Source organism: Herpailurus yagouaroundi, unplaced genomic scaffold, assembly GCF_014898765.1.
Source record: "Herpailurus yagouaroundi ecotype Mexico unplaced genomic scaffold, PumYag 184, whole genome shotgun sequence".
NCBI lineage: Eukaryota > Metazoa > Chordata > Mammalia > Carnivora > Felidae > Herpailurus > Herpailurus yagouaroundi.
In genome coordinates, this window is record NW_024412415.1 from 19,988,551 (window position 1) to 20,013,711 (window position 25,161).

General features: G+C 36.3%; 1 protein-coding gene across 6 annotated transcripts in view; it reads left to right on the forward strand.

Moving 5' to 3' along the window:
* UNC13C (unc-13 homolog C) overlaps positions 1-25,161 on the forward strand; it is a 613,180-nt gene that overhangs the window by 308,394 nt on the left and 279,625 nt on the right. For all 6 annotated transcript variants that reach the window (XM_040492731.1, XM_040492733.1, XM_040492734.1 and 3 more), the window contains 4 exons: positions 147-316; positions 4,195-4,310; positions 6,285-6,448; positions 22,701-22,857. In XM_040492731.1, coding sequence (XP_040348665.1) covers positions 147-316; positions 4,195-4,310; positions 6,285-6,448; positions 22,701-22,857 — 607 coding nt within the window. The remainder of the gene's footprint in view (positions 1-146; positions 317-4,194; positions 4,311-6,284; positions 6,449-22,700; positions 22,858-25,161) is intronic.

Genomic DNA, 25,161 nt, shown 5'->3' on the forward strand with positions numbered 1-25,161 from the left:
CTCTCTCTCTCTCTCTCTCTCTCTCTCTCTCTCTCTCTCTCTCTCTCAAAACTAAACAATAAGAAGTTATATATAAAATAAGTTGCTAACATCAAATGCCATTTAGAGCAGTTACTAATGGTTAACTTATCCACATTTATTTTCAGTGAGTGCCATAACTCCACAGATCGAATCAAAGTCAGAGTGTGGGATGAAGATGATGACATTAAATCCAGAGTCAAGCAGCATTTCAAAAAGGAGTCAGATGATTTTTTGGGACAAACAATTGTAGAAGTGAGGACCCTGAGTGGAGAGATGGATGTCTGGTACAACTTAGGTGACTATTTTTAAATCTACTTAAAAAACAGTTAAATAAAATTTCAGAATACCTGTGGCATGTGTTATCTTCCCATATAAGTAAAAATAATCAATGTTCTTCAACATTCTGTTGAAATATTTATTTCAGTCCAGTATTATTGAAAGTTGTTGGTAAATTTGAGATAAAGAGAGAAAGGCTTTCAAAAAATCAATTGGGTGTCTTTTAGGAGGAAAATCTCCCATTCTAGATTTTAATTCATAAATAGAGCTTCAAAACCTTTGCCAAATGTACAGGAAAAAGATACATATGACTTTTTGCTCTTTGATTTATTTTTTTGTTCCCTTAATGAAATTTCAGTAATAAATAAAAAGTATATTTTGGTTATCTTTTGAATGATAATATAAAAGTAGTCTCTAGTTGGCAAAGCCAAATTATGTGTGGACTTATATTTCCTTGGTTGATAAAGATATTGAGAATATGTTTAGTTGGCATGACTTTTTAAGTGAAATTTTATTATGGAACCAAAAATTAAATGAAGTTTTAATTTGAATTTTACAGTAATTGAATAATAACCGAGAATCATCAGTGCTGATTTAATAATAATAAAAATATATGCATAGCTCAGTTTCTATAGAGGACATGATCCTTAATATGTGTTTTAAAAAATTTTGCCTGTAGTCGATACTTAATGTTACATTAGTTTTCCGTGTACAACATAGTTATTCAACAATTCTGTATGTTATGCTACACTCACAGAAATGTAGCTACCATCCATCACCGTGCAACACTATTACAATATCATTGATGATATTTCCTGTGCTGTACCTTTTATTCCCATGATTTAGTCATTCCATAACTAGAAACCTGTTTCTCCCGCTCCCCTTCATCTATTTTGCCCATACCCACAACCCCATTTACTCATATATAGAATGTAAAGAAACAAAAGAATTGTGGTGCCTGAGTGACTCAGTCAGTTAAGCTTCCGACTTCAGCTCGGGTCATGATCTCATGGTTGCTGAGTTTGAGCCCCGAGTCGGGCTCTGTTCTGACAGCTCAGAGCCTGGAGCCTGCTTCGGATTCTGTGTCTTCCTCTGTCTGCCCCTCTGCCGCTTGCACTCTGCTTCTCGCATTATCTCAAAAATAAATAAAAAATAAATTAAAAAAAATAAAAAAAAAAGAATAAACAAAAAAGTAGATTCAGATCTTGCACTCTGCTTCTCGCATTATCTCAAAAATAAATAAAAAATAAATTAAAAAAAAAAAGAATAAACAAAAAAGTAGATTCAGATCTATAAATATAGAGAACAAACTGTTGGTTGCCAGATTCAAAATGTTTTAGTCATATCATCTGAAATGTTTTAATTAAATTTTTAAGGGCTGGTTGTGAATCCAAGAAGACTTTACACAGTCCCCGATTACAGAGTTTCCATTCAGGATATCGATATATTGTAGAAAATCAGAGTGCTTTTGGTTTTTTGAAAACACACATACTTCAAGAAATGTAAAATTTGAAAAAGTAAAGGGATAAAGTCATACAATTAATGAAACTAAATTATATAATAATTTTAAAGGAAGAAATATATATAATATATCTGGACACAAATTACTCAAGCTAGACTAAGAACCCAATATCAAAATACATTTTAAAGAAATCTTCCTTTTTTAAAAAAATTGTTTAACATTTATTCATTTTTGAGAAACAGAGACAAAGTATGAGTGGGGGAAGGTCAGAGAGAGAGGGAGACACAGAATCTGAAGCAGGCTCCAGGCTCTGAGCTGTCAGCACAGAGCCCAACGCGGGGCTCAAACTCATGAACAGCAAGATCCTGACCTGACCTGAGCTGAAGTAGGCTGCTCAACAGATTGAGCTACCCAGGTGCCCCTTAAGAAATCTTTTGTAAAGAAACTCATTGCTTCTACATTATTGATGCAATTTTTAACTCAGTTACAGTGCTCATCCTCCTGTATCTTGTTTATACTATAAGACAACTTTCTATATGAAAACAGAGATGTTAGGCAAGAGTAACCTTCAGGCTGTTAGCTCTGTGCAATACTCACAACTTGTGTTGTAAAGTAGTTTACCTATACATAGCGTTTTTTTGTTTTGTAGTTCATAAACATGGCCTTATGAAGCAGTTTGAATTCAAAACAAATTCCTTAAATTGTTCTTTTGACAAAAGAGCAATTCTTTTGATGTTCTTTTCTTCCTGTCAAATGTCTTTTGATGTGAATATATAGTTTGCCAAGGAGCTTGAATGAGCTATTGTAAAATCAGTAAAAATCAGCTATTTAAGCTCTTATGCTGGAACTGTCCTCTCATTGGTGGGCAGGAAAATATGATGCAACAGGACAGGGAAGTCTTTGCGTGTTTACCGTCAGTTTGTATGTTTGTGCCCTCATTGGTGATGGGAGTTTTAGGAGAGGAAGAAGAAGAAAGGGAGGGAGGCTGAGGACAGGTTTTGAATTTGTGTAAAATCCTTCAGTAGGTTCAATCCACCTAAGTACCTTATTTGTTATTTTTGTACAATGTTCCTTTTTCTTCACATGGAATTGATTCTACCATGCATGGGAGGACTTGACCAAAAGCTCTGGGCATCTAAGCGGAACCTGTGTCCCATGATCTGTTGGGATAATTATAGTTAAAAACAAAGAACCAGGGGTGCCTCGTGGCTCAGTTGGTTAAGCGTCCAACTTCACCTCAGGTCATGATCTCTCGGTCTGTGAGTTCCAGTCCCGCATCAGGCTCTGTGCTGACAGCTCAGAGCCTGGAATCTGCTTTGGATTCTGTGTCTCCCTCTCTCTCTCTGCCATTCCCCCACCCATGCTCTCTCTCAAAAATGAATAAATGGTTAAAAAATTATTTTAAAGAAGAAGAAAAAAAAAATCAGAGAACCAGAATTGCTCCCCTGGCTGGGACTTTGGACAGAGGTCTGTGACTAGAAGATTCCAGGATTTAGATTTCTTTTGGCCCAGCAGGCAACTTTAATATTTACTGAGAATCAACTATCTCCCAGCCAATCAGAGAAACTCTTATGATCCTGGCACTTCTAAGAGAAGAATCTTTATAACATAATGACTACTGAATATTAACAATGAAAAGTCAGCAGATATTCCACTATAAGAAAACAGGCTTCGTGGGTTAACTGTGTCTTTTATGACTAAAAACCGTTATGCTTAGAAAGAGGGTTAGGAAGTCTTTACCTTTCTCTGTCACTCTACCTCTTTATGTTTTATTTGTGAAATGGATCAGCTTGCCTCTTTTTATTTCATGTATAAAGTAGATGTCAAACGTAGGTCCCCTGTGTACATTTACCTTCTAGGAATTTTGTGATTGTGCTTTTTTTCTCTTAAATCTACTGATCAGTTCATATCGAACATACATGTACATTATTGGACTGAATTGACTTCATATTGATTCCATCCAAATAAATAGGAGGCCTTTAGGAATTAGTAGGTCTTTATGAATCAATGATGAGAAAACTATTAATAAACTTTTTGTTAGAGCTTTGACTCATCTTTTCAAGCATAGAGAAGAGAAAGCTTTTAGAAAAAATAGTTTTCTGGTTAATTGTACTTTTAAATTATCTTGCTTTTAATTGCCAAATAATTAATTTCATTGTATAAACTGATTGAGTACACAGAAATTTGTATCAGAATGGTAGGGTTTTCTGAGTAAGCTTTTTTTGTTTGAAGATCTATAACACCATTTGACAATTAGTCACATAATAGGCACATTATTTTAAATTGTGTTTCCAAGAATCATAATGGGTTGTTAATAATCAAGCCTGACCTAGAAGAGTAGCTTTTAGAAATGGAAGCCTTTTTTAAGCTTTTGAAAAGTTCTATGAAAAATATGATATTTCCAAAAGTCACCAATTACTTTTTTGCTTTATCAGAGAAACGGACAGATAAGTCAGCTGTATCTGGGGCCATAAGATTGAAAATCAATGTGGAGATAAAAGGAGAGGAGAAGGTTGCCCCATATCATATACAGTATACATGTTTACATGAGGTAAGTCAATTGAATTGTGTTAATAATAAAATCTAGAAGAGAAATAGTGCCTTATTGGATCATACAACAAGGTATTTTGTTTAAAAATATAATTGAATTAGTTTTGTGAAGTTGTTCCTGGAGTTCTGACCCTGTACAATAACACATGATGTGGAAGGGTATCATATGTCCCATGTATTGCTCTCTGAAGAGTGAGAAGATATCCTCTAATGAGAGTTAGAACAAACACATGAGGCAGGTATTAACAAATAAGACAATAAGATAATGATGAATAAGTAGACCAAGGAAGAAGAAAAATACTAAAAGTATTCATTAAAAAAATAAGTAATGATAAATATTTTGGAAGCATTAAACATATAGTACTTTAGTAATGCAAGAGAGGACCCAAATATGATTATTTTTGAGAATGCCGAGTTAATGTGCAGATTTTGTTAAAGATTTAATTGGAAGTATTAGAAATACAAAATGCTAATACTACATTGGATCAATGGTTTTTGTTAGCCAATGTAATCAATGATTTTTTTTTCTTTTTCTGAGTATTACATAAAGGCTTCAATATATATTGAACCATCCTCCATTTTAATTACCCATTCCACAGACAAGTCGGCAATGGAGAATATCAAATGTAGTTACCACCCAAGGGTAGTAGAGAATATACCCATCCAAACAGTAAGGCTTGGTTGACTTAGAGTTTGATACAACCCAGTTTGAATCCAAACTGACAAGTCAGCAATGGAGAATATCAAATGTAGTTACCACCCAAGGGTAGTAGAGAATATACCCATCCAAACAGTAAGGCTTGGTTGACTTAGAGGTTGATACAACCCAGTTTGAATCCAAAGGGCAGATTGACCTCAGTATAGATAAACAGATGTATAATCTTGGGCTTCTCTTGGATGCTTTGTGTCTGAGAGCCTAAAATTGTCCCCAGAGCCTTTCTCTGATACAAATGGCACTTGTCCTGTGTATCGAAAAATATGAGGTAAAACTGAGGAATGTACTTTTCCCATGTTCAGAGAGGTAGAGAGGAAAGTACCTTCCTAAGATAGAAAAGATAAGTGAAAGAATCTTTGCTCTTTGCTAATAACTTTTCCTAAATGTATCTATGAAAATTTATATGTGTAATTATTTGCACCTCCATTTTACCAAAGAAGGAATGGGGAGCAGTATTTAAGTCATTTACATATTACACATAATTCTATAAAGGGCCTAGGCTTAATTTCCTGATTACCACCTGGCTATGGATATTCCTTCAAAAAAGGTGGTTCAGTTTTCAAACCAGTGAAACTGGCAAGATGGAGAGCCAACTCTAGCCTGAAAGATTGGATAGAGAATTTTTGGGATATGAGGAATAGCACTGTACTTTGCTTTTCAGAGTCTTTTTCTGCTAGTCCACGAACCAAAAATACCTGAAATCCAAGAAAGGGTCCTTTAGTGACCTAAGCTGCATCTATGTAGCAGGTAGTTCCCAAAACTTGTTAGAAGCAAAAAGAAAATATGTGTAGTGATTTTTATTTCATTAAAAAATTCTCATTCATTTTTAACCTCAATTCCTTGCTCTGACTCCAACCATTTCATAGTCAAAGCCCTTTACATACTAAAATTCTGTATCAACAGCCAAAATCATGTTATTCATCCAGGGCTCTATAATTTACTTGGAGCCCATGAGTGTAAAATATGTTCTAACATGTAGAAATGTTTACATGCAAAACTTTTACTTCCTTCTAAAATGAATTGGTATGTATGAAAAACATTTGAATCATTGATTCTGTGTAGGCTTAGGCAGAAATAAAATCAATTTGCATAAATACGAGGTGAGCTAGGATAGAAACTCAATATATTCCTATTGCTTATATATGCTAATGAAACATTAGATGCCATCACAATGCAAATATAAATTACTGAAAGTTACAGTTACATATTTATGGTCTATTCTGAGGAATTACTGAACAATTGAAAACCACTTACTTTTAGAATCTGTTCCATTACTTGACTGAAGTGAAGTCTAATGGTGGAGTGAAAATACCAGAGGTCAAAGGGGAGGAAGCCTGGAAGGTTTTCTTTGATGATGCTTCCCAAGAAATAGTCGATGAATTTGCCATGCGTTACGGGATTGAATCCATTTATCAAGCTATGACGTAAGTACTACAGAACAGGTACATGTTCGAAAATCTCTGAAATCTAAAAAGAAAGAAAAACATTCATTTCCTTTCTTCTCATTCAAACGAAATTTTGATTCCAAACACAATTACATTTGAATGTGCCCATTTGATGCTGGCCACTCTCTCATAGCTGTAAAGTGTTAAGGATTTGATAATTCACTACCACCATCTTCCCAAACCTTATTTTGTGCTCCAAGTGTGGTCCATTGATGAACATTGTTAGCACAATCTGGGAACTTAGCCCTCCTGATACTTATCATTAATTCTAAAGTTGAAGAACCAATGCCTTATTTGATAGCTGAGGAAATTAAAGCCTTATGATTGTAGTGCATTGTCCAACTTTACAAAGTCTATTAGTGTCAAAGCCACATCCAGAGCCATTACAGTGTCTTGACCCAAACAGTAGGCTATATATACTTCCTTTCTATATTTATATCAGTGTTACTAGTTCAGCCAAATGAAGATTTATTGAGAACACCCGCACACTGCAATAAATGTTGTTCTACAGAAGTGACCCACACAGACACATAACCCTTACTGAGGAGTTTCAGTAAGCATTCAGAATTGGGTTTCTTGCCCACAGTTCACCTTTTGAAACCTGATCTAAGTGTATAAATGCATCTTGTTCAGATATATACTGTATATATAGGTATTTATGTATAGACATTAAAAAAAATGTTATTTTATATTATTGATTAGATCATATTTTCACAACAATCAAATTGATGCGGGCCCAAATAATCAGTCATTTTCACCCATCTGAATGATGAAGGTAGACTGGACCAAAATCAGTGGTCTTCTTCAGGGTTTACTATTCCTAGCATTTAATCACCAGTCATAATTATAGAACAGCATGTGTAAGAATACATTTAAAATTTTTTTTGAATAAAAGTATGCTTTTTTATTTGACAGAATGTCCTCATGTTAAATAATAAAGACTTAAAGATTATAGAGGTGAAAAGGAAGTAGGAGGTCATGCAATTGAACCTCTCTCCAAACCAGAAGACCTGCTACTGAATCTGTTACTGATGGTCATCATCCCTGTGCTTGTTCACATAGAGTGACAGCACACTCCTTTTGAGGCAACCTATTTTGTATTTGGGCAGCCATAATGGAGTCTATGAGTTTGTCATCTGCTCTGTCCCATGTCAATGGGTATAATTCAGAATAACTTACTAGGTAAGGTAATATGAGCACAATAAAAATGCAACTTTGATAGTTTAAAAGAGGAGAATCATCCTTTATTCATTTTACCACTTTTATTTTTTAACCTAAGTAAACAGTAACAATAAAATATTTTTGGGTACCTTATTTTGTATCAAGTGACCCATACTTGAGCTCATAATTATGAAGAGCCACAGGGTAAGTATTTTTAGCTTTGTGGGTCCTACAATCTCTGTCACAACTGCTCCATTATGTAGTCCAGATGCAAAAGCAGCCATAGATCTTAAACAAATGGACATGGCCATGTTCTGATAAAACTTTATTTTAAAAACAAAAACTATGGGCTAGGTTTGGCTGTGGCCTTAGATTGCCAACTGGTAGTCTAAAGTGAGAAAGCAAGGCAGAGAGGCATAAGGAAAAAAAATGTCTTATTTTGGTAATAAATTAACAAATGCACTTAGATGATAACACAATGCTATAGATTATACAGTTGACCCTCAAATAACAAAAGTTCGAATTCTGTAGGTCTCCTTATTGATTATTGATTTTTTATAGTACTGTAAATATACTTTCTCTTCCTTATGATTTTCTTAATAATTTCTCTTCTCTGGCTTACTTTATTCCAAGAATGTAGTATTTAATGCATATATTACACAGAATATGTGTTTATGATGGTTTATGTGATCAGTAAAGCTTCTAGTCACAGTAGACTATTAGATCAGTTTTTTGGAAGTCAAAAGTTATATGCTGTCAGTGTCCCTGACCCTTGCATTTTTCAGGGATCAACTGTATCTACTTCTAGTTACACATTTGATTTGATAATGATATTTTTATTTATTAAATGTTTTCTTCTGCTTTCACTACTGACCAAGATTGCCTTAACATTTCCCTCAACTTGATAGAACTTTGGACAAACCTCTTTCTTGCCTGTAGGCCTTTGACCGCCTTCACACCTTGGCCCTTACTAAATGCTTAAACCGAGAGTCCCCTGACCTTCCTTTCCTTACAGTACTCTCTTTAGAAAACTTATAATTCACTTTAGAACACTTACAATTCTTTGGATTGTAAATTTTTTAAAAGTCTCTTGCCAGTCTTACACCCCAGGACTAGCTTTCTCAAGAACCTGGAGAAGTGTCTCTCAAATGTAATCATCAAGGAGTATAGGCCCCTCTCTCCCAGTCTTTGTGGGAAGGTAGCAGCCTCATTTGGGTAGGTTCCTTACTCCAAGATGTACTACTATCTTCAGTCATGAGGATAAGTCATGAGGAAAAGTCATGAGGATAAGAGATAGTTTATTTTGGATAAAGTCAATTTGCAAACACAGGTGGCTAGGATTCCCCCAACTCCAGCTCTTAAAAACTCCCCTCCATCCTTCCTCCCAAGTCAGCCCTTAAAAACATTCCCATCTGATATTTCAGTGGAGCTGAGTTCAGACTGAGCTCTGGTTTCTCTTCTCTATTGCATACCCTTGAATAAAATTTTCCTGGCCTATTTAATTTTGTCCAGTGTAATTTTGCTTTGACAGTACAAATTTTACCATCTGACCAGAATAAAAAAATAGATATATTCATGTCGTTTGACATTCCGCTAACTCCTAAAAATCTTGACTGCCAGTGTAAGTATGATCACTTCATTTACTGTTCATTGATTATCATTAATTATTGAAATAGTTTTATAGAAAAACACCCCATCCCCATTTTATATCAATGTGTGAATGTTATAATTACATGTGTAATCAAGTTTAAGAGGGATAATAGAATGGTGGCATTTAGAGGGGTACTTGGATTATTTGCAAAGGTTTACAAATTGAAATCTTGGATTCAACAGTCATATGTTTTATTACTGCTTTATAAGAAATTCTGGATGCATGATAGAAGGCTGTACATATTTCGAATTGAATGAATCAGAAGTACATGTTGTTTGTTCTCAACTTCTCCTGATATGTCTCTTCATGTCAGAAATTCACAGTTGCCAAAAGCATGTAAAGTGGAATTGGAAAGACTAAGCTGGTGTGGGTATCTGTTTTACCTTACATGTTGCACTTAAGTGTTTTATAGCATCCCATATTGATTAATTATAATAATTTGGAGAAGTGTCAGACATTCTTCTGTTAGGTGTTGAAATAGAACAGAGATATTTTTTACTGTGTTTTCCAAATGATACTTCATTTGGATATTGAAATACTGATATTTCAGAGATATTTTTACTGTATTTTCCAAATGATAGTTCTGCAGTTGAATTGTAACTTGACTCCTAACAAATTATTGGGCAATGAATAAAACAACTTTAAAAAGAAAGAGTTTATGAATAACCAACTATATGTTCATATTTGAATTGGTTGCCCATTGAATCAGTCGTATTTTTCTGTTGTCTTGAAACAATGCTTCAGGGGACCCAGAAAACCAACCAACCAACAGCAGCAAAACCTAGAAATAACTACCCGTGTTAAATTTAACTCAGTAGTGTTACCCTTAATTACAAAAAAAAAAAAAGTTTATTTATTTTGAGAGAGAGAGACAGAGAGCGAGCAGGGGAGGGGCAAAGAGAGAGAGAGAGAGAGAGAGAGAGAGAGAATCCCAAGCAGGCTCTGTGCTGTTAGCTTGAAGTGGGATGTGGCGGCGGGGGAGGGTCGAACTCACGAACCGTGAGATCATGACCTGGACTGAAATCAAGAATTGAACACTTAACCAGCCGAGCTACCCAGGCACCCCGCCCCTTCCCTTAAGTTTTAAAACACAAAGTTGGGGAACTCAGCTTCCAGGAAGAAACAGATGTCCTGTCTGTATAGTAAGGACATGTACAAGTTTGGGAAAGGACAAAACTGTTTAATTATTCTGGGCTTTCCTAGACACCATTTGATAAGAAATAAAAATCAAATTTTAGCTTCTTTTGATATTTAAAATCTCCTTATGCTGATCCAAATCCCCAGGTAACCTCATAATCCTTCTCTTTTAAGTAACATTGTCTGGTTTCTTTTAAGCATACTCCCATTTCTTTGAAGATGGATTTGAAGCAGAAATACAGGAGAAGTGTGTATTAAGTCAGAGAGTCTGGTTGTACATTATTAAATTTTCCTCTTGTGTATTTCCCTTCATAAGGAGGAGGCTGGATCTATTTTGCTGGTAAATAATCTGAACATTAATACTGAATTTCCCGTTCCTCTAAGGGTACCTCCTGCTTATTGTAAATGCTCTCTCCTAATAGCACAAAACATTCTATGAGGGCACAATTTATTAGCCCTATGTGTTTCATAAAAATAGACCCTTTGTTTTGGAGCATTCATGAGGGAAGAAGAAAGGGATTACAATTTTCCTGTTTGGACAAGCAGTTGGTCAAGTACCCAGAGGATATATTCCCACATGGTAAATGCATCTAAAAAGAAAAAGGAAATTTTCCAACATATGACAGTAAGAATTAGAGTACCTTTCCTTCCCAAGAAGCACACTATTTTACATATTCTGCATCATGATGTTGGGCATAGAGCCTGTTTTCATGATGAGAATTTTGGGAGTTCTTGATGCTTTACATCAATCTCTGCAAACGTACATGCTCCTAAAAGTGTTCTGACAGACTTGCTGTTCACCCATAAACACACTCAGGGAATTGCATGTCAGCATCAGGGATTAAATTGCCCTATGGAGGTGATTTCTGTCAAACATATTTTAACTGAGTGTTTAAGGAGTCTCATTTATTATAAAATGAAGCCCAGGGTGTGTCACAAAATCTGAGCTTTTGCTGAACCGTGGTCATGCTTCTGTAACAGCAAATGAGAAAAGCATTAAGTCAGTGTTTTTTACCTTGGTATTCTTAACAACCTTGACTTTGGCACTAGCCATATTAATCTAATTGATATTTGAACCAGAACTCTTGGGATACCATTTTTTTTTAAAGGCACTAGTCTATTTTAGCCGTTTGAGGCATAAGCCTAGTTTCTAAATAGAGTGCTGCTTAATTGAATCGTTCATTCCTGTAAGATGTATTTATTGAGAGCCTACCATGGAAGTTTTCTAGGCACTAAGACTATATTAGCAAACAAGAAGTCAAGATCCAGTCTTCAATGGAGTCCACATTCCAGAAGATAAAATTCATTTATTTGATAGACACATTCTCAGGATTTAAGTATGAGGACTTAGTTATACAGGGCAGTGGGATACAGTGATAAAAGATATCTCTTGCTTCAGTGAGCTCCTACTCTAGAGCAAAGGGGAAGAAATTAAATAACAACAAGACAGTATAATTGAAGTATATGTGAGTACTAAAACAGCATAGACATGAAGGGACTAAATCCAGGTGCAGATGAAAAGAGATGTCAGAGAAAGCTGATGGTCAGCCTGAGGGTCCCAGCCTGACTTGCTCTTCAACTTCTGTGGTTCCTCTAAACCCTAAACATTTCATTACTTTCCTGTCTCCCACCACTGCCCTCATACTTACTCAAAACCTCCGTAATGGAGTTTGAGCAATACCTAGCATCTATGAAAAGTTATGATGCATTTCACCAAAGGGAAGCGATCCTTAAATGTTTGACCCCCTCTTTAGTGACAAGGATGCATACAATCACTGACATGCATACTAATTTGAATGTTAGGGAGCAAAGGTGATAAATACTATTTTAGTGTATTTCTAGCATTAGAAATACAGGTAGTCTTTTCTTTCATCTTGTATTGTTTCTCTGAAATCTTCTAAGGGTCTAAAACTCATTGTCATCTTTATGGTGCTTTTTTCTAATCACCCTGCTCTTATTCTTATTAAAAAATAATTGATCTTTAGATCTTTTGAATCAAAGGCATTTCGATCCCTTGAAAACCACAAGATGATGTGATTAGGGACAATTATCCATGAAAAGGCAGGTAAGTTAGATGATTGTCCTTTTTTTTTTTTTTTTTTTTTACTTTTTCTATCGTGATAGCTACAAAACAATAGCAAGTGAATTGAATACAGATGTGCTATTTGAAATACACATAACTTCCCAACATTTTGCCAGTAATGTTTGAGAATTAATGGATCATAATGTTGTAGCAATCACTTTAACTGAAAACGTTCCATAAACTATCTCATTATTGGCAATTTAAGCATCACTTTTTGAGTTTGTCTATCTAACTCTTCCCATGAAACTGAAATTTCATTTGTTTAATTGGTTTGACACTAACCCTGTTTTCTTAGAAAAGCAAAGTCAGGTGATTTAAACATTGTTAATCCATTGTTTTCAATCATGTCTGTGTGGGGAAATATTAGCATTTTCAGACAATACAGTAGTACTTTTTGACCTATTTTATTTGACGGTGTGCTTTTTGAAGGGGTGGTTTGCTGCAAGGATATATTCAGTCATTTTAAGTGGCCAATTGTCCTTTTAATTCTGTTTTCCCTCTCTCTCCTAGAATAATGTAAGTAGCATTGAAACTACAGCCTTTAAAAGGAGTTGATTTTTAAGGAGATGGTTAGAAGCAAGAAGCTTCGCCTTGGCAGTAACCACACATAAAGAAGGGGCATACAGAAAGTCAGAGTCAGACCCCTGGCAAATTGAAGGTTGCCTAGAAGCCTTTTAGCTGAAAATTCCCAAAGAGCAAAGGATGCTTCAAAACGACTTCCTTGTCCCTTTCTTTCTGGCCATCCCTATTAACCATGGGTTCCAATAGAATCAAATGTTGATAGTAGGAAGAAGTAATATATGACTGGACATAACCTATTATTTGTATTCAGAAATCCAAAACATGGTAAAGCTTAGAAAGATCAGATCTTTTAACTGCTCTTTCATTATAAAGATGGAAAAACTGAATCTAGGGGTGATAAAGTTACTTTTCTGAGGTCACAGATCAGAGCTAGTATTAGAATGAATCATGCCTATGCCATGGTATCTCTAAACTGGCCAGCCATAATCCCTCTATCTTCCCCATATACTAAAAAACAATATGCTGACCATTTCTTTAAGGTTTCCAAGAAGTATAGCCATTAACCCTGATTAACACTTCTCCTTCTTTGAAATTTAAGTCTCTTTTTCTTTTTTTCCTTCAACCATCTAAGAAATATGTACCTTGATGCATATGATTTTCTTGGTTAAACTGTCTAATCATTTACCAGTTAGGTTAAAAGTGAATGTGAAGAGGCAAGTTCAGTGTAGGCTATTGTTTTGGTACCAAAATGTACCATCTGTAATTTACCATAATCCTAGTTACAGTTTCTAGAAAAAGACAGGTATTTTTACCAACCAGGGAAAAAATTTACTCCTAAGAGTGACCTGGAAATTCTGAGTTTTAGTGTTTTAAATTTTTTAAAATTAATATAAATTCTTAAACATTTTTTTCAAATGCTTAAACTTTTTTTTTGTGGAAGTGATTTTTTATATGTAATTTATTATAAAATTTGTTTCCATACAACACCCAGTGCTCATCCCAACAGGTGCCCTCCTCAATGCCCATCACCCACCTTCCCTCTCACCAACCCCCCCATCAACCCTCAGCTTGTGCTCAGTATTTAAGAGTCTCTTATGGTTTGCCTGCTTCCCTCTCTGTAACTTTTTTTTTCCCCCTTCCCCTCCCCCTGGTCTTCTGTTGAGTTTCTCAGAATTCGCATATGAGTGAAAACATACGGTATCTGTCTTTCTCAGGCTGACTTACTTCACTTAACATATCATTCTCCAGTTCTATCCACGTTGCTACAAATAGCCAGATTTCATTCTTTCTTGTTGCTAAGTAGTATTCCATTGTATATATAAACCACATCTTCTTTATCCATTTGTCAGTTGATGGACATTTAGGCTCTTTCCATAATTTGGCTATTGTTGAAAGTGTTGTTATAAACACTGGGGTACAAGTGCCCCTATGCATCAGCACTCCTGTATCCCTTGGGTAAATTCCTAGCAGTGCTATTGCTGGGTCATAGGGTAGATCAAATGCTTAAACTTTTAATCTTAGTATTCTGACTGATGAACTCTTGAGTCACCGGTTTTAAGAAGAACATTTTCATGTAAGTTCTAAGAGATGGCAATTAGTGTATCTTTAATTTTTAGAAATAGTGAGACTTGTTCAATGTAATTCTGATCAAATTAAAAAGGATCATATTCATGACCTTAATCTGTTTACCTTTTTCCTTTTACCAAACAATGAAAATTTCGTTGCTTACAATTTTAGTTAAGAAAAACTATTACAATTTGATATTAAAACTGATGTAAAGGACTAATGGGAGGAAAAGTAGCATTAAGTGAAATACTAGGTTTTTCTCATTGTCCTGCTTTGATGTCCAGTCTTCACCATTTTCATCTTTGTATTTTGCCTTAGGAAGTTATGAGCAACTATCATTCCATTAATACCTTCAAAAGTAAGTCTTGATATATTTTATTTAGTGAAATCAAAGTAGTATCTATTTTACAGTAATTTTGTAGTAATTCTTTTGCATCTACTCATTCACCAGAAACCAGTAAGGTCTATGGTAAACTTTGAAAGAAAAAACATTTTACTGGTGATTTGTTGCTGACTTCTTTTGTAAAAATCTCATTCAATAGTACTTTAAAGAGTGATACAGATTATACACTTTTACCTTATATATAGTACTTTAAATTTTATGTATTTTTAGAAAAGAAAAATATAAAGAATTTTTACTTAAGTCAATCAAATAAAAATTTTAAGAAGTATTGGGTTGCTTTGTTTCATGCTAAGTTACAAAAAGACTTGTGAAATCAATAATAGGGTAAAAATCGGGCTCTGTGCTGACCGCTCAGAGCCTGGAGCCTGTTTCAGATTCTGTGTCTCCCTCTCTCTCTGCCCCTCCCTGTTCATGCTCTGTCTCTTTCTGTCTCAAAAATAAATAAACGTTAAAAAAAATTTAAAAAAATAGGGTAAAAGTTGAATTAACATTTAAAATATATGTTTTATATATTTGATTTTCTGATAAGGGTAATAAAACATGTTAATGGTAAATTATTTTTAAAATACAAAATGTATTTTTTTTCAACGTTTATTTATTTTTGGGACAGAGAGAGACAGAGCATGAACGGGGGAGGGGCAGAGAGAGAGGGAGACACAGAATCGGAAACAGGCTCCAGGCTCTGAGCCATCAGCCCAGAGCCTGACGCGGGGCTCGAACTCCTGGACCGCGAGATCGTGACCTGGCTGAAGTCGGACGCTTAACAGACTGCGCCACCCAGGCGCCCCACAAAATGTATTTTTTAAAAAGACAAAATTTTATAGCTCTATCTGGACATAACATTGTACCATTTTGATTAACACTGTTTCCTGCCAGGATTTTGGTTGTTTTTTGCCTATACGTATGTGTGCATGTGTGTACATGCATGTGTGAATGTGAAAACAATATACAAAGGTGTTTGCCTCTTGCCCATTTGGCAACTTACAAGGTTCCTTTGGAATCAGTATTTGTTAACCACCTGGGTATTGTCAGCATTCATCTGCAGACCTTGAACTGGAAGTCAAGCCTCTAAAAATGTTGTACTCTTTCCCATAACTTTATTTAAATGCAGCTCTCCTTTAGATTGGTGAAAGATACTTACCTGCTCCTCTTGGTGGACTCTCCAACTAGTAGAGTTGGATTTTCCCCCCCTGGATGATCTAAACAACCTGTGAATTCTTGTCTTGCTGGAAGCAAAATGTAAAAGATTTTATATAATTCCCAGGATATACTGTTCCCAGTGTTCTTCCAGCCCTGTTTTTCTAACTAGCTTCAAATCCCATTACCTATTTCCTATTGCACAAGCTGTATTACAATCTTGGGAGTTGTGTACCCTTTAATGGATGTAGAGGGAGTAGGTGTGGGAAACAGAGACAGCTCTTTCCTGCCTGGGGAAGCCATCACCTTGGAACAGTGAAGTGATTGATAGCCTTGCTGGCCAGCAGCCGAGGCCCCAATCTTTTACAGGGTATACGCTGTATGGTTGTTAGAAACATCCTCCTGTTATCTGTCTTGTCAGGTTAACGCTTCAGGAGTTTAGACTTTAGTCATCTGCTGAATATCTCTCAATCTAACCAGCTGCCCTAATGTTAGGCAGAGTCCTCCCAGGTACTGGGAAATCTTAGATGGGTACCCTAATTTCTAGTGCTTTTATGACTTCACATTCTTTTTTGGGTTTCTTGGATATTTCCATGGGAAGTTTCTTTTTTTTTTTTTTTTAATTTTTAAAATTTTTTCTTTTTTCTTTTTTTTTATTTTTATATGAAATTTATTGTCAAATGGGAAGTTTCAAGGGATGAATCATATGCAGCTAGCTACTTCCAGTTGTTCCCCAGAAATTATCTCAATTAAATTTAAATCAGAAAGCAAAATATTTCTGTTGCCAAAGACGAATACATGCCTAATGCTCTGGAAAGTTTAAAATATATAGCAGTTATAAGCAGAATGCTATTAACCTTCGTAGTTATTGTCATCATCATGGCACTAACTGCCAGGCACTTCAACAAATGTTTACAAAGCAGTTAGATGTTTTGGTAAACTGTCATACTCAAGGTAATCAACCACATACAGTGTACACTCTAACTCTACATAGCCAATACCTTTGGCTCACTTTGCTTTTGTTTTCATTAATAAACATTGGTCATCTCTTCTGTACAAGAAAAACAGTAGGCTAGAGGAGGGGTGAATAAGATGATAACCAAGCATGAACTAAACGTATTCTGAAAGAAACAGACGCATGTACAAGTAATACACAACATTGAAGAGAGAAGGAAGAGGATGAATTATGAGAAAGCTACACTCTAGCAGTTAAGAGATATGGATTTGAACTTAAATTGCCTGAATTCCAATCCTGAATCACCTGACTTTCTCTACGACCTTAAGAAGGAAAAAAAAAATTAGAAAAGGAAAGAAATGTTTAATTACAGCAAACGCACAGAGGGAGTCAAGCTTCAAAAGCACTGGCAAAACGAAAGAAAACAAAGTAACACAACATCTCTAAGGTTCTCTAGTTTACATGGTATTCTTGTGCTGTTCTTGGCGGGACACAAAGCTGGCTTTCATATTTTCAGAAGTCATAATAAGCTTTCAGATATAACATGGGTAAAATCAGGTTCAAAGCTGTTTTGTTAGAAAGTTTAGGTTTCATAGAAGAATTATTCAAGTTTTATATCTTGGAGATTTGAAAATGTGATTTTGTGAGTTTTAGATTATCTCAAGGTACAAAACATTTTGTTACTTCTTAGTGTGGTATGTGAATGGCTTCGTCATATTGCAAGCAGGGTGAAAATGTCATTTTTTTGCTTCTATGTCTTCCTAAATTGTTTTTTCTGCATCTAATACCTACTCGTTTGAATTTATCTTTACACCACTTCAGAGTCACCTTTCCAAATTTGTCTGATAATGTCAGTTCCCTCGGCAAAATTCTCTGCCAACTTCATATAGTCCACATGAGAATGTGAAAATTCCTTAGCTTGAGACCAACAGAATCTGTCCTTGACCCACTTTACCTTGGTCACCGCTGGCACCTCCCCACTTTTCATCCTGTTTCTTCTTGGTGCATCCTGTCTCTCCACTAACGTTGATCTTGTTAAGGTCACAATTAAGTGTGTTTGTCAAGTCCAATAGTCTATTTTCCATCCTTGTAAGACTTCCTCACTGAACCTAACAGCATCAATCGTCCTTCACCCGCAAAGAAACTTCCCATTCCCATGGTTTCCCTGATCCCAGTGTCCTGACTTTCCTTAAATCCATCTGTTTTTTTCCTTTGGCCTGTCATAGAATTCACTTATTTTTTTTTTTCCTTTCACAAGTTCCTTACATGTTGGTGTTTCTCAAGTTCCACACTTTGACATTTCTCTGTTTATGTTGCATAATCCTCCTGGATGACCTTATCCTTTCTCATGGTTTTGACTGGTTCCAATATACTTAGTGACCCTTAAATCTAACTGTCCAGTTCAAGTATCCAATAAGCTGGTGGGCATTCCTATGTGAAACCTCTACAAGTACCTTAAGGTCAAACTCAACACATAATTCCCACCTTACAATTCCTTTGTCCTGTTTTGTTCTCAGCCCACTTAGCAAAAGTACCCGTTAACCCGCACTGAAACCTTGGAGCGTAACCATTTCTCTTCCCTACCTCTCAGCCCTCCTCAGTCACCATGCCCTGACCATTTGTCTTCTTTCAGTGTTTTTCAAATTCATTCTCTGCTCCATATTTCTATAGCTACTACCCTAGCTCAGACACCCACCCTCCCTTCCCTGTACAGCCTCCTAATTGAGCTCTCTTCTCTAGTCTCACCTTCTTTAAATCCATCCTACTAAAGTTTCACCAAAGCCAAGATCATCTATTTAAAATTCAACAATCATGGGGCAGCTGGGTGGGTGAGTCAGTTAAGCACCTGACTCTCAATTTTGGCTTAGGTCATGATCTCATGGTTTGTGAATTCGAACCTCACATCAGGGTCTGTGCTGACAGCTCAGAGCCTTTGGGATTCTTTCTCCCTCTCTCTCTCTCTGTCCCCTCCCCCTGCTTGTGCTCTCTCTCTCAAAATAGAAAATAACCTAAATTCACTTTCTATCCATGTGAACAGCTAGAGTTCTGTGGAGATTTAATTTTTTTAATTTTTTACTTACACTGACTCTAAGATTTTGAATTTTAGTTTGAAAAAGTCCTTTGATCTATAAATTAGATCCAACTTCCCTAACATATTTCATGAGACTGTCCTACACACACCCTCACTTTGGTTTAGGTCAAACCTAGCAGAGAATATTCTCTTGGAAATTTGGGATCTACCAACCTAAAATTTCTAGGGTTCACTGTACATGGTATTTTTTTCCCTATTATGCCTTAGTTTATACTATTCCATTCCCCTGGAATACATCCTTTACCTATCAGTGACAGCAAGCCCTATGCTTGATTTGACTGTCTCCTAGTTATGCATTAACTCTTAGCCCAGTCTCTTTTCAAAGAGTCTTCCTTGACCTTTCCCTGCCCCACCAGACCACAATATGCACACTCTAACATACTGTCCCTTAGCACTCTGTTAGGCTTTTCTTTCTCATAACATTTACATAGTTGTATTATATTTCTTATAGGACTGATTCTCCCATTCGTCTGCAAGTGGATTCATTACTATATATCCAGTGCCTCACATGGTACTTCACCTTTAGATATGTCGAATAAATATTTATTGAACCAAATTGTAGGGACACTAAACTCTTCACTCTTTCATGGCCATTACATGAACTCTAATCCCCTAGACCCTGGCTCAGGCATTTCCCTCTCACTTATCCTCTGTGGGCTCACCACTAGTGGGCTCAACTCAGCCTTTGAAGCTTTGTCCTCCATCAGGCTTTGTACCTTCCTCTAGCCTGTGGATACCTCAGTAATAGCACCCAAACTTTAGATACTCTGGAACAGCACTTTCTCTTAGATGAGAAAATTAGTGTTTAAGGTGTGTGCCTCTCAATTAGGGTATGCATATTTTATACCAGGAGCATGTTTTAATCACCTCTAGATTCCTGTCATGAAGAATCATTCCAGAGCTACAGTAAGTGTGTAGTTATTGAAGGGAGAGTAGTATGGACAGATGCCTTTAATATAAAAAAATGGAGGAAAGATTAAAGGATGGAAAAACACTAGAATCCATTTTTTTTCTAATCACTTCTAATAAGAGAAAGTATTATAACCCTACCTTTTAACTGTAAATTGATGTTGTTTTCTAAGAAAACTTTAAAGTGTAAAAAAAAAATTATTTTTACTGTTTTTATAATTTTATGAATAATATGTATTAACATCAATGATAGGTACATAGCAAGGATTGTATTAAATTATATAACTCAAAATCACTCTCTCATTGTGGTGTTAAAACTGCTTTGGGGCCCCAAAAGCAATGAGAATCTTCATCACTAAAACATTGGCTTACCAACTCAAAGTATAAAATAGGCAAACTTGGTTGTTTGTATCCCCCATCTTCCCATATTACACTCATTTTTCCTTCAGATCGCTTATAGCGGTGAACGACGTTCAATAATTGTGTCATCTTCATTATAAAACTTTCAATTTCACCTACAAAATTCTCACTCTGAATGCCTTCAGCAGGATATTTATTATGTTTCTCCTTTATTTCGGCTCAAAGTCTCTGCCAAACTGCTGCCACCCTAATTGAGCCCCAAAAATCAGAGGGTAGCAGCTACCACAAATAAATACTAAGTAACTCAGCTGGATTAGGAGGCATGGATCCATTTTTCAAAGCCACGAACAAGATTATTCATCCTGGTGACCTCCAGTATCCTTTTAAATATATAATGCATGTTTAGGGGTGCCTGGTTGGCTCAGTTGATAAAGCATCTGACTCTTGATTTCTGCTCATGTCATAATCTCAAGTTCAAGCCCTGCCTTGGGATCTGCGCTCACCATGCGGAGCCTTGCTTGGGATTCTGTCTCCTTCTCTGTGTCCTAAAGAATAAATGGACATTAAAAAAAATAAGTAATGCATGTTCAGGATAATGAAGTTCTGGTCTTTGAGTTTCTTACTGTTTCCCTTAGGTATGGATATTTACCTCATGCCATCCATGTAGCATTGTATTTACATATTGCATATTCCACAACTCTTGACCTCTAACTTGATCTAACAAATTTAATTGTTTGTAAATCACTCAAAAGAACATACAGTGTTAGGAATTTTTTAATTTTATTAATATTTACCACTGGTGTACTTAATAGATAGGCATTATAATTAACTTAGTGTATAATACAGTCAAAATATGTATCATTTACCTAAAAGAAGCAATCAGTATTAATCTTTCTAGGGTTAAATTGCAAAACCTCATGTAACAACTGTGGCGTACTTTGTTTTTCATAATCCTCAAAGATCTGTGTTTAAAACTTTAACCTACTTTGATCAGCCAGTATCCTGAGGAGTTCAGTGAGTAGCCTGACTGAAATTTAAGAGAAGCCACCATTTCTAGGACCATCCATTTGTTTGGAGGTGCCATTCAGGGCATTTCATTTATGCATGTACGCTCTGTGTTTGTTTTCAATAATACAGACCTCAGAGATGCTTAAGTGGAGGATAAATTGCTGAGGCATGAGAACAAAATAGAATCAGATAACAAACTGAAAATTTCTTCCTTCCATGAGTATTTTATCTGTGCATTTTTTTAAAATTTTTTTTTCAACGTTTTTATTTATTTTTGGGACAGAGAGAGACAGAGCATGAACGGGGGAGGGGCAGAGAGAGAGGGAGACACAGAATCGGAAACAGGCTCCAGGCTCCGAGCCATCAGCCCAGAGCCTGACGCGGGGCTCGAACTCCCGGACCGCGAGATCGTGACCTGGCTGAAGTCGGACGCTTAACCGACTGCGCCACCCAGGCGCCCCTTATCTGTGCATTTTTACCTTAAGCTGTGTTTTCAGTTTTCACGTCTTTTGTTATAGTTCAAATGAAACAGTTTTTCTTGAGAGAAGTAACAGAATTGAACACTTGGTGCTTCTGATGTCGGTGAATGATACTATTATTCAGGGTTTAAAAGGAATGGTCTTTAAGCCTAAAGCTGGCATAATTCAGTCTGCCCTCACCATTCTTCTGTTTGCTTTATTAGATCCTGGCTGTAACAAAATGCTAAGAAAACAGAAATGCTTATGGAAGGTATTCCTTTAGGACAAAAGCCCAGAAACTGGACTCAAGTCAGATGTTGAATTCACTTACTCAGTAGATAGGCGGTGAAAGGGGAGACCTTGCTTCTTCAATATGATAGAAATACAAGTATAAAGGACATTCAGGTTAAAATGCAGCATTTCGGGAACTGAAGTAAATGATGGCATAGTTGCTGAAGAAGGGGAGGATCCTGTATAACGGCTTTCCCACCGTGCCGGATTCCCCTGGAAAGTGCACTTTGCGTGTGTACACACAAAACTCCCACAGTTGAAAGGAATTATGCACTCATCCCTGTGGCAAATCACATTCTAATTAAACCACTTCACATTTGTGAATGAGAAATTTTTAAAAGCCGAAATTGCTTTCTCTTTCATTTAGTAGAGATCGTGGGAGTGTTCTCTTTTTTTCATAGATATAGTTGGGGAATTAATTGCTGATGTTAGAGGGTATGCCATTATGTGAATTAATTGCTTTATGTTTTAAAAGTGCTTAATGTTTTTGTCTTATAGGCACTTTTCATGTCTGTCTTCTAAATACATGTGCCCTGGTGTCCCTGCTGTCATGAGCACCTTGTTGGCGAATATAAATGCTTTCTATGCTCACACAACAGTTGCAACAAATGTACAGGTTTCTGCCTCAGATCGATTTGCTGCTACCAACTTTGGTGTAAGTATTTTTTGGACTTTAAAATTTTTACTAGTTTACAGGAGTTACATTTTCAAGGGACTAGGGATTCCAGATATTCTTGGAATCTTATTGCAGGAGGCACTTCTTAGGGACTCTTAGTGTAGTGGGGAGAAGCTAAAAGTTCATTAAAATAATATTCTGCTAAATAATTTGGCAGCCAATTGACATCTTCACTGGATTAAATCTCCCTATCTGGAATGAACTTTTCCAAGAAGGAAACACATAAATTTGTGATAGAGTACTGGGATTTTATAGAACTTTCTCCATGTATGCAAATTTAGGATTCATCATTTCAGATGCTATTCCATGATAAAAGTGAGTTTGGTTGACTTTTCTGGAATCTGTTAGTCTCCATTTATAATTCCTCTTGGTTCTTACTGGTATTGATAGTTATTAGCATGTCTTCTGAGTAAATCATAGTAGGTGTATAGAGTTGAAGAACTCTCTGTACCTAATTAAGATGTCCACCTGAAATATTCAAATGCAGCAAGGACTCATTGAAAAGCAGAAATGCAGGAATCCTAAGGAAACTCAAATATATTTTTTTAATTTTTTTTTTAACGTTTCCTTATTTTTGAAACAGAGACAGAGCATGAATGGGGGAGGGTCAGAGATAGAGAGAGAGAGAGACAGAATCTGAAACAGGCTCCAGGCTCTGAGCTGTCAGCACAGAGCCTGACGCAGGGCTCAAACTCACGGACCGTGAGATCGTGACCTGAGCTGAAGTTGGACGCTTAACCGACTGAGCCACTCAGGCGCCCCAGGAAACTCAAATATTTATCTGTTGCACCTGTCACTGGAACTCATTCTCTATAAGCCTTGTGGAATTGAAATTGACAAGACATAAATTAATAGTAACCAGAGTAACATGGTGAAGATCTAAACTAAGACAAAACTAGTGAAAATGGAGAATGAAGGACATGTTGCAGAGCTTTCATGGCATCGAATTAATAGCACATAGTGTCTTTGGGGATATGGACAGTGGAGGAAAGGGAAAGCTTTCTGGAGAGATTCCCAAGGTTTTGAGTATGGCAACTGGTAGTTAGTAGCTCTGTTCAATAACCCTATGAGACAGGTAGTTTTATTCTCACGTGCGTATGTGTGTATACATGAAATCAAGCTCCACTATAGCAAAATGATTTTCATGACACCATAGTTAATTTTCCACCGCAATTCCAAATTGGTTCACTGAATAGATTTTGTTATTGATTATGTTGTTAGAAATTAAATTTGGGGGTATGTGTCACAGAGTAGAAACAAATGAGACTCAGCAAATAAAAATGTGTGAAGCCAGTAGGGGAAAAAATGTGCTGCTGTGTATACTCCTTTCCTGTCCTTTTCATCTAAAAGAAAATGCATGTGAGGCATGTGAGATGAGTTGGAATGAATCAAAGAAAAAAGTAGTTGTTATTTAATGACAGATCAAATTAAGCACTAGTAGAAAAAAGCAGTCTGTGTTAGGAGTCACGGAATTTGAGTTTGTAGTCAAATTTAGCAAGCCAGTCTATTCATTCAAGCTTCAGTTTCTCAGTCTGCTCAATGAAGGTAACTACTGCTCTAATGTGTTTCTTAAACCGAAGATGAGAATCAAATGATGTTAAAATAGAGAAGCCAGCTCGTAAAAGCTGAAAATGGTCTATAAATATAAGTTTTGAAAATTTCATCTCTCTTGCCCTTACCGACAGTGTAAAACAGTGTACTAGCAGCTACTTCTGTTAGACACATTGACTCTTGTAAAAGTCAGGACCAAAGAACATTCCCTGGTCAGCTCAATAAAATACTGTTATGACTAATAACAGATGATTAGAACAGTTTTGTCATAAAAACCTCATCTTGGGGTGCCTGTGTGACTCAGTTAAGCATCTGACCCTTCATCTCGGCTAAGGTCATGATCTCTTGGTTCATGAGATCAAGCCTCGTATTCGGCTCTGTGCTGACACCACAGCTCCTGCTTGGGATTCTCCCTTCCTCTCTCTCTGCCTCTCTCTCTCTGTCTCTGCCTCTCTCTCTCTCTCACTATCTCTCTCTCTTTCTCTCTCTCTCTCTCTCTCTCTCCTCTCTCTCTTTCTCTCTCTCGTCTCTCTCTTCTCTCTCTCTCTTTCTTTCTCTCTCTCTTTCTCTCTCTCTCTTTCTCTCTCTCTTTCTCTCTCTCTCTTTCTCTCTCTCTTTCTCTCTCTCTCTCTCTTTCTCTCTCTCTCTTTCTCTCTCTTTCTCTCTTTCTCTCCCTCTCTCTCTCTCTCTTTCTCTCTCTCTCTTTCTCTCTCTCTCTCTTTCTCTCTCTCT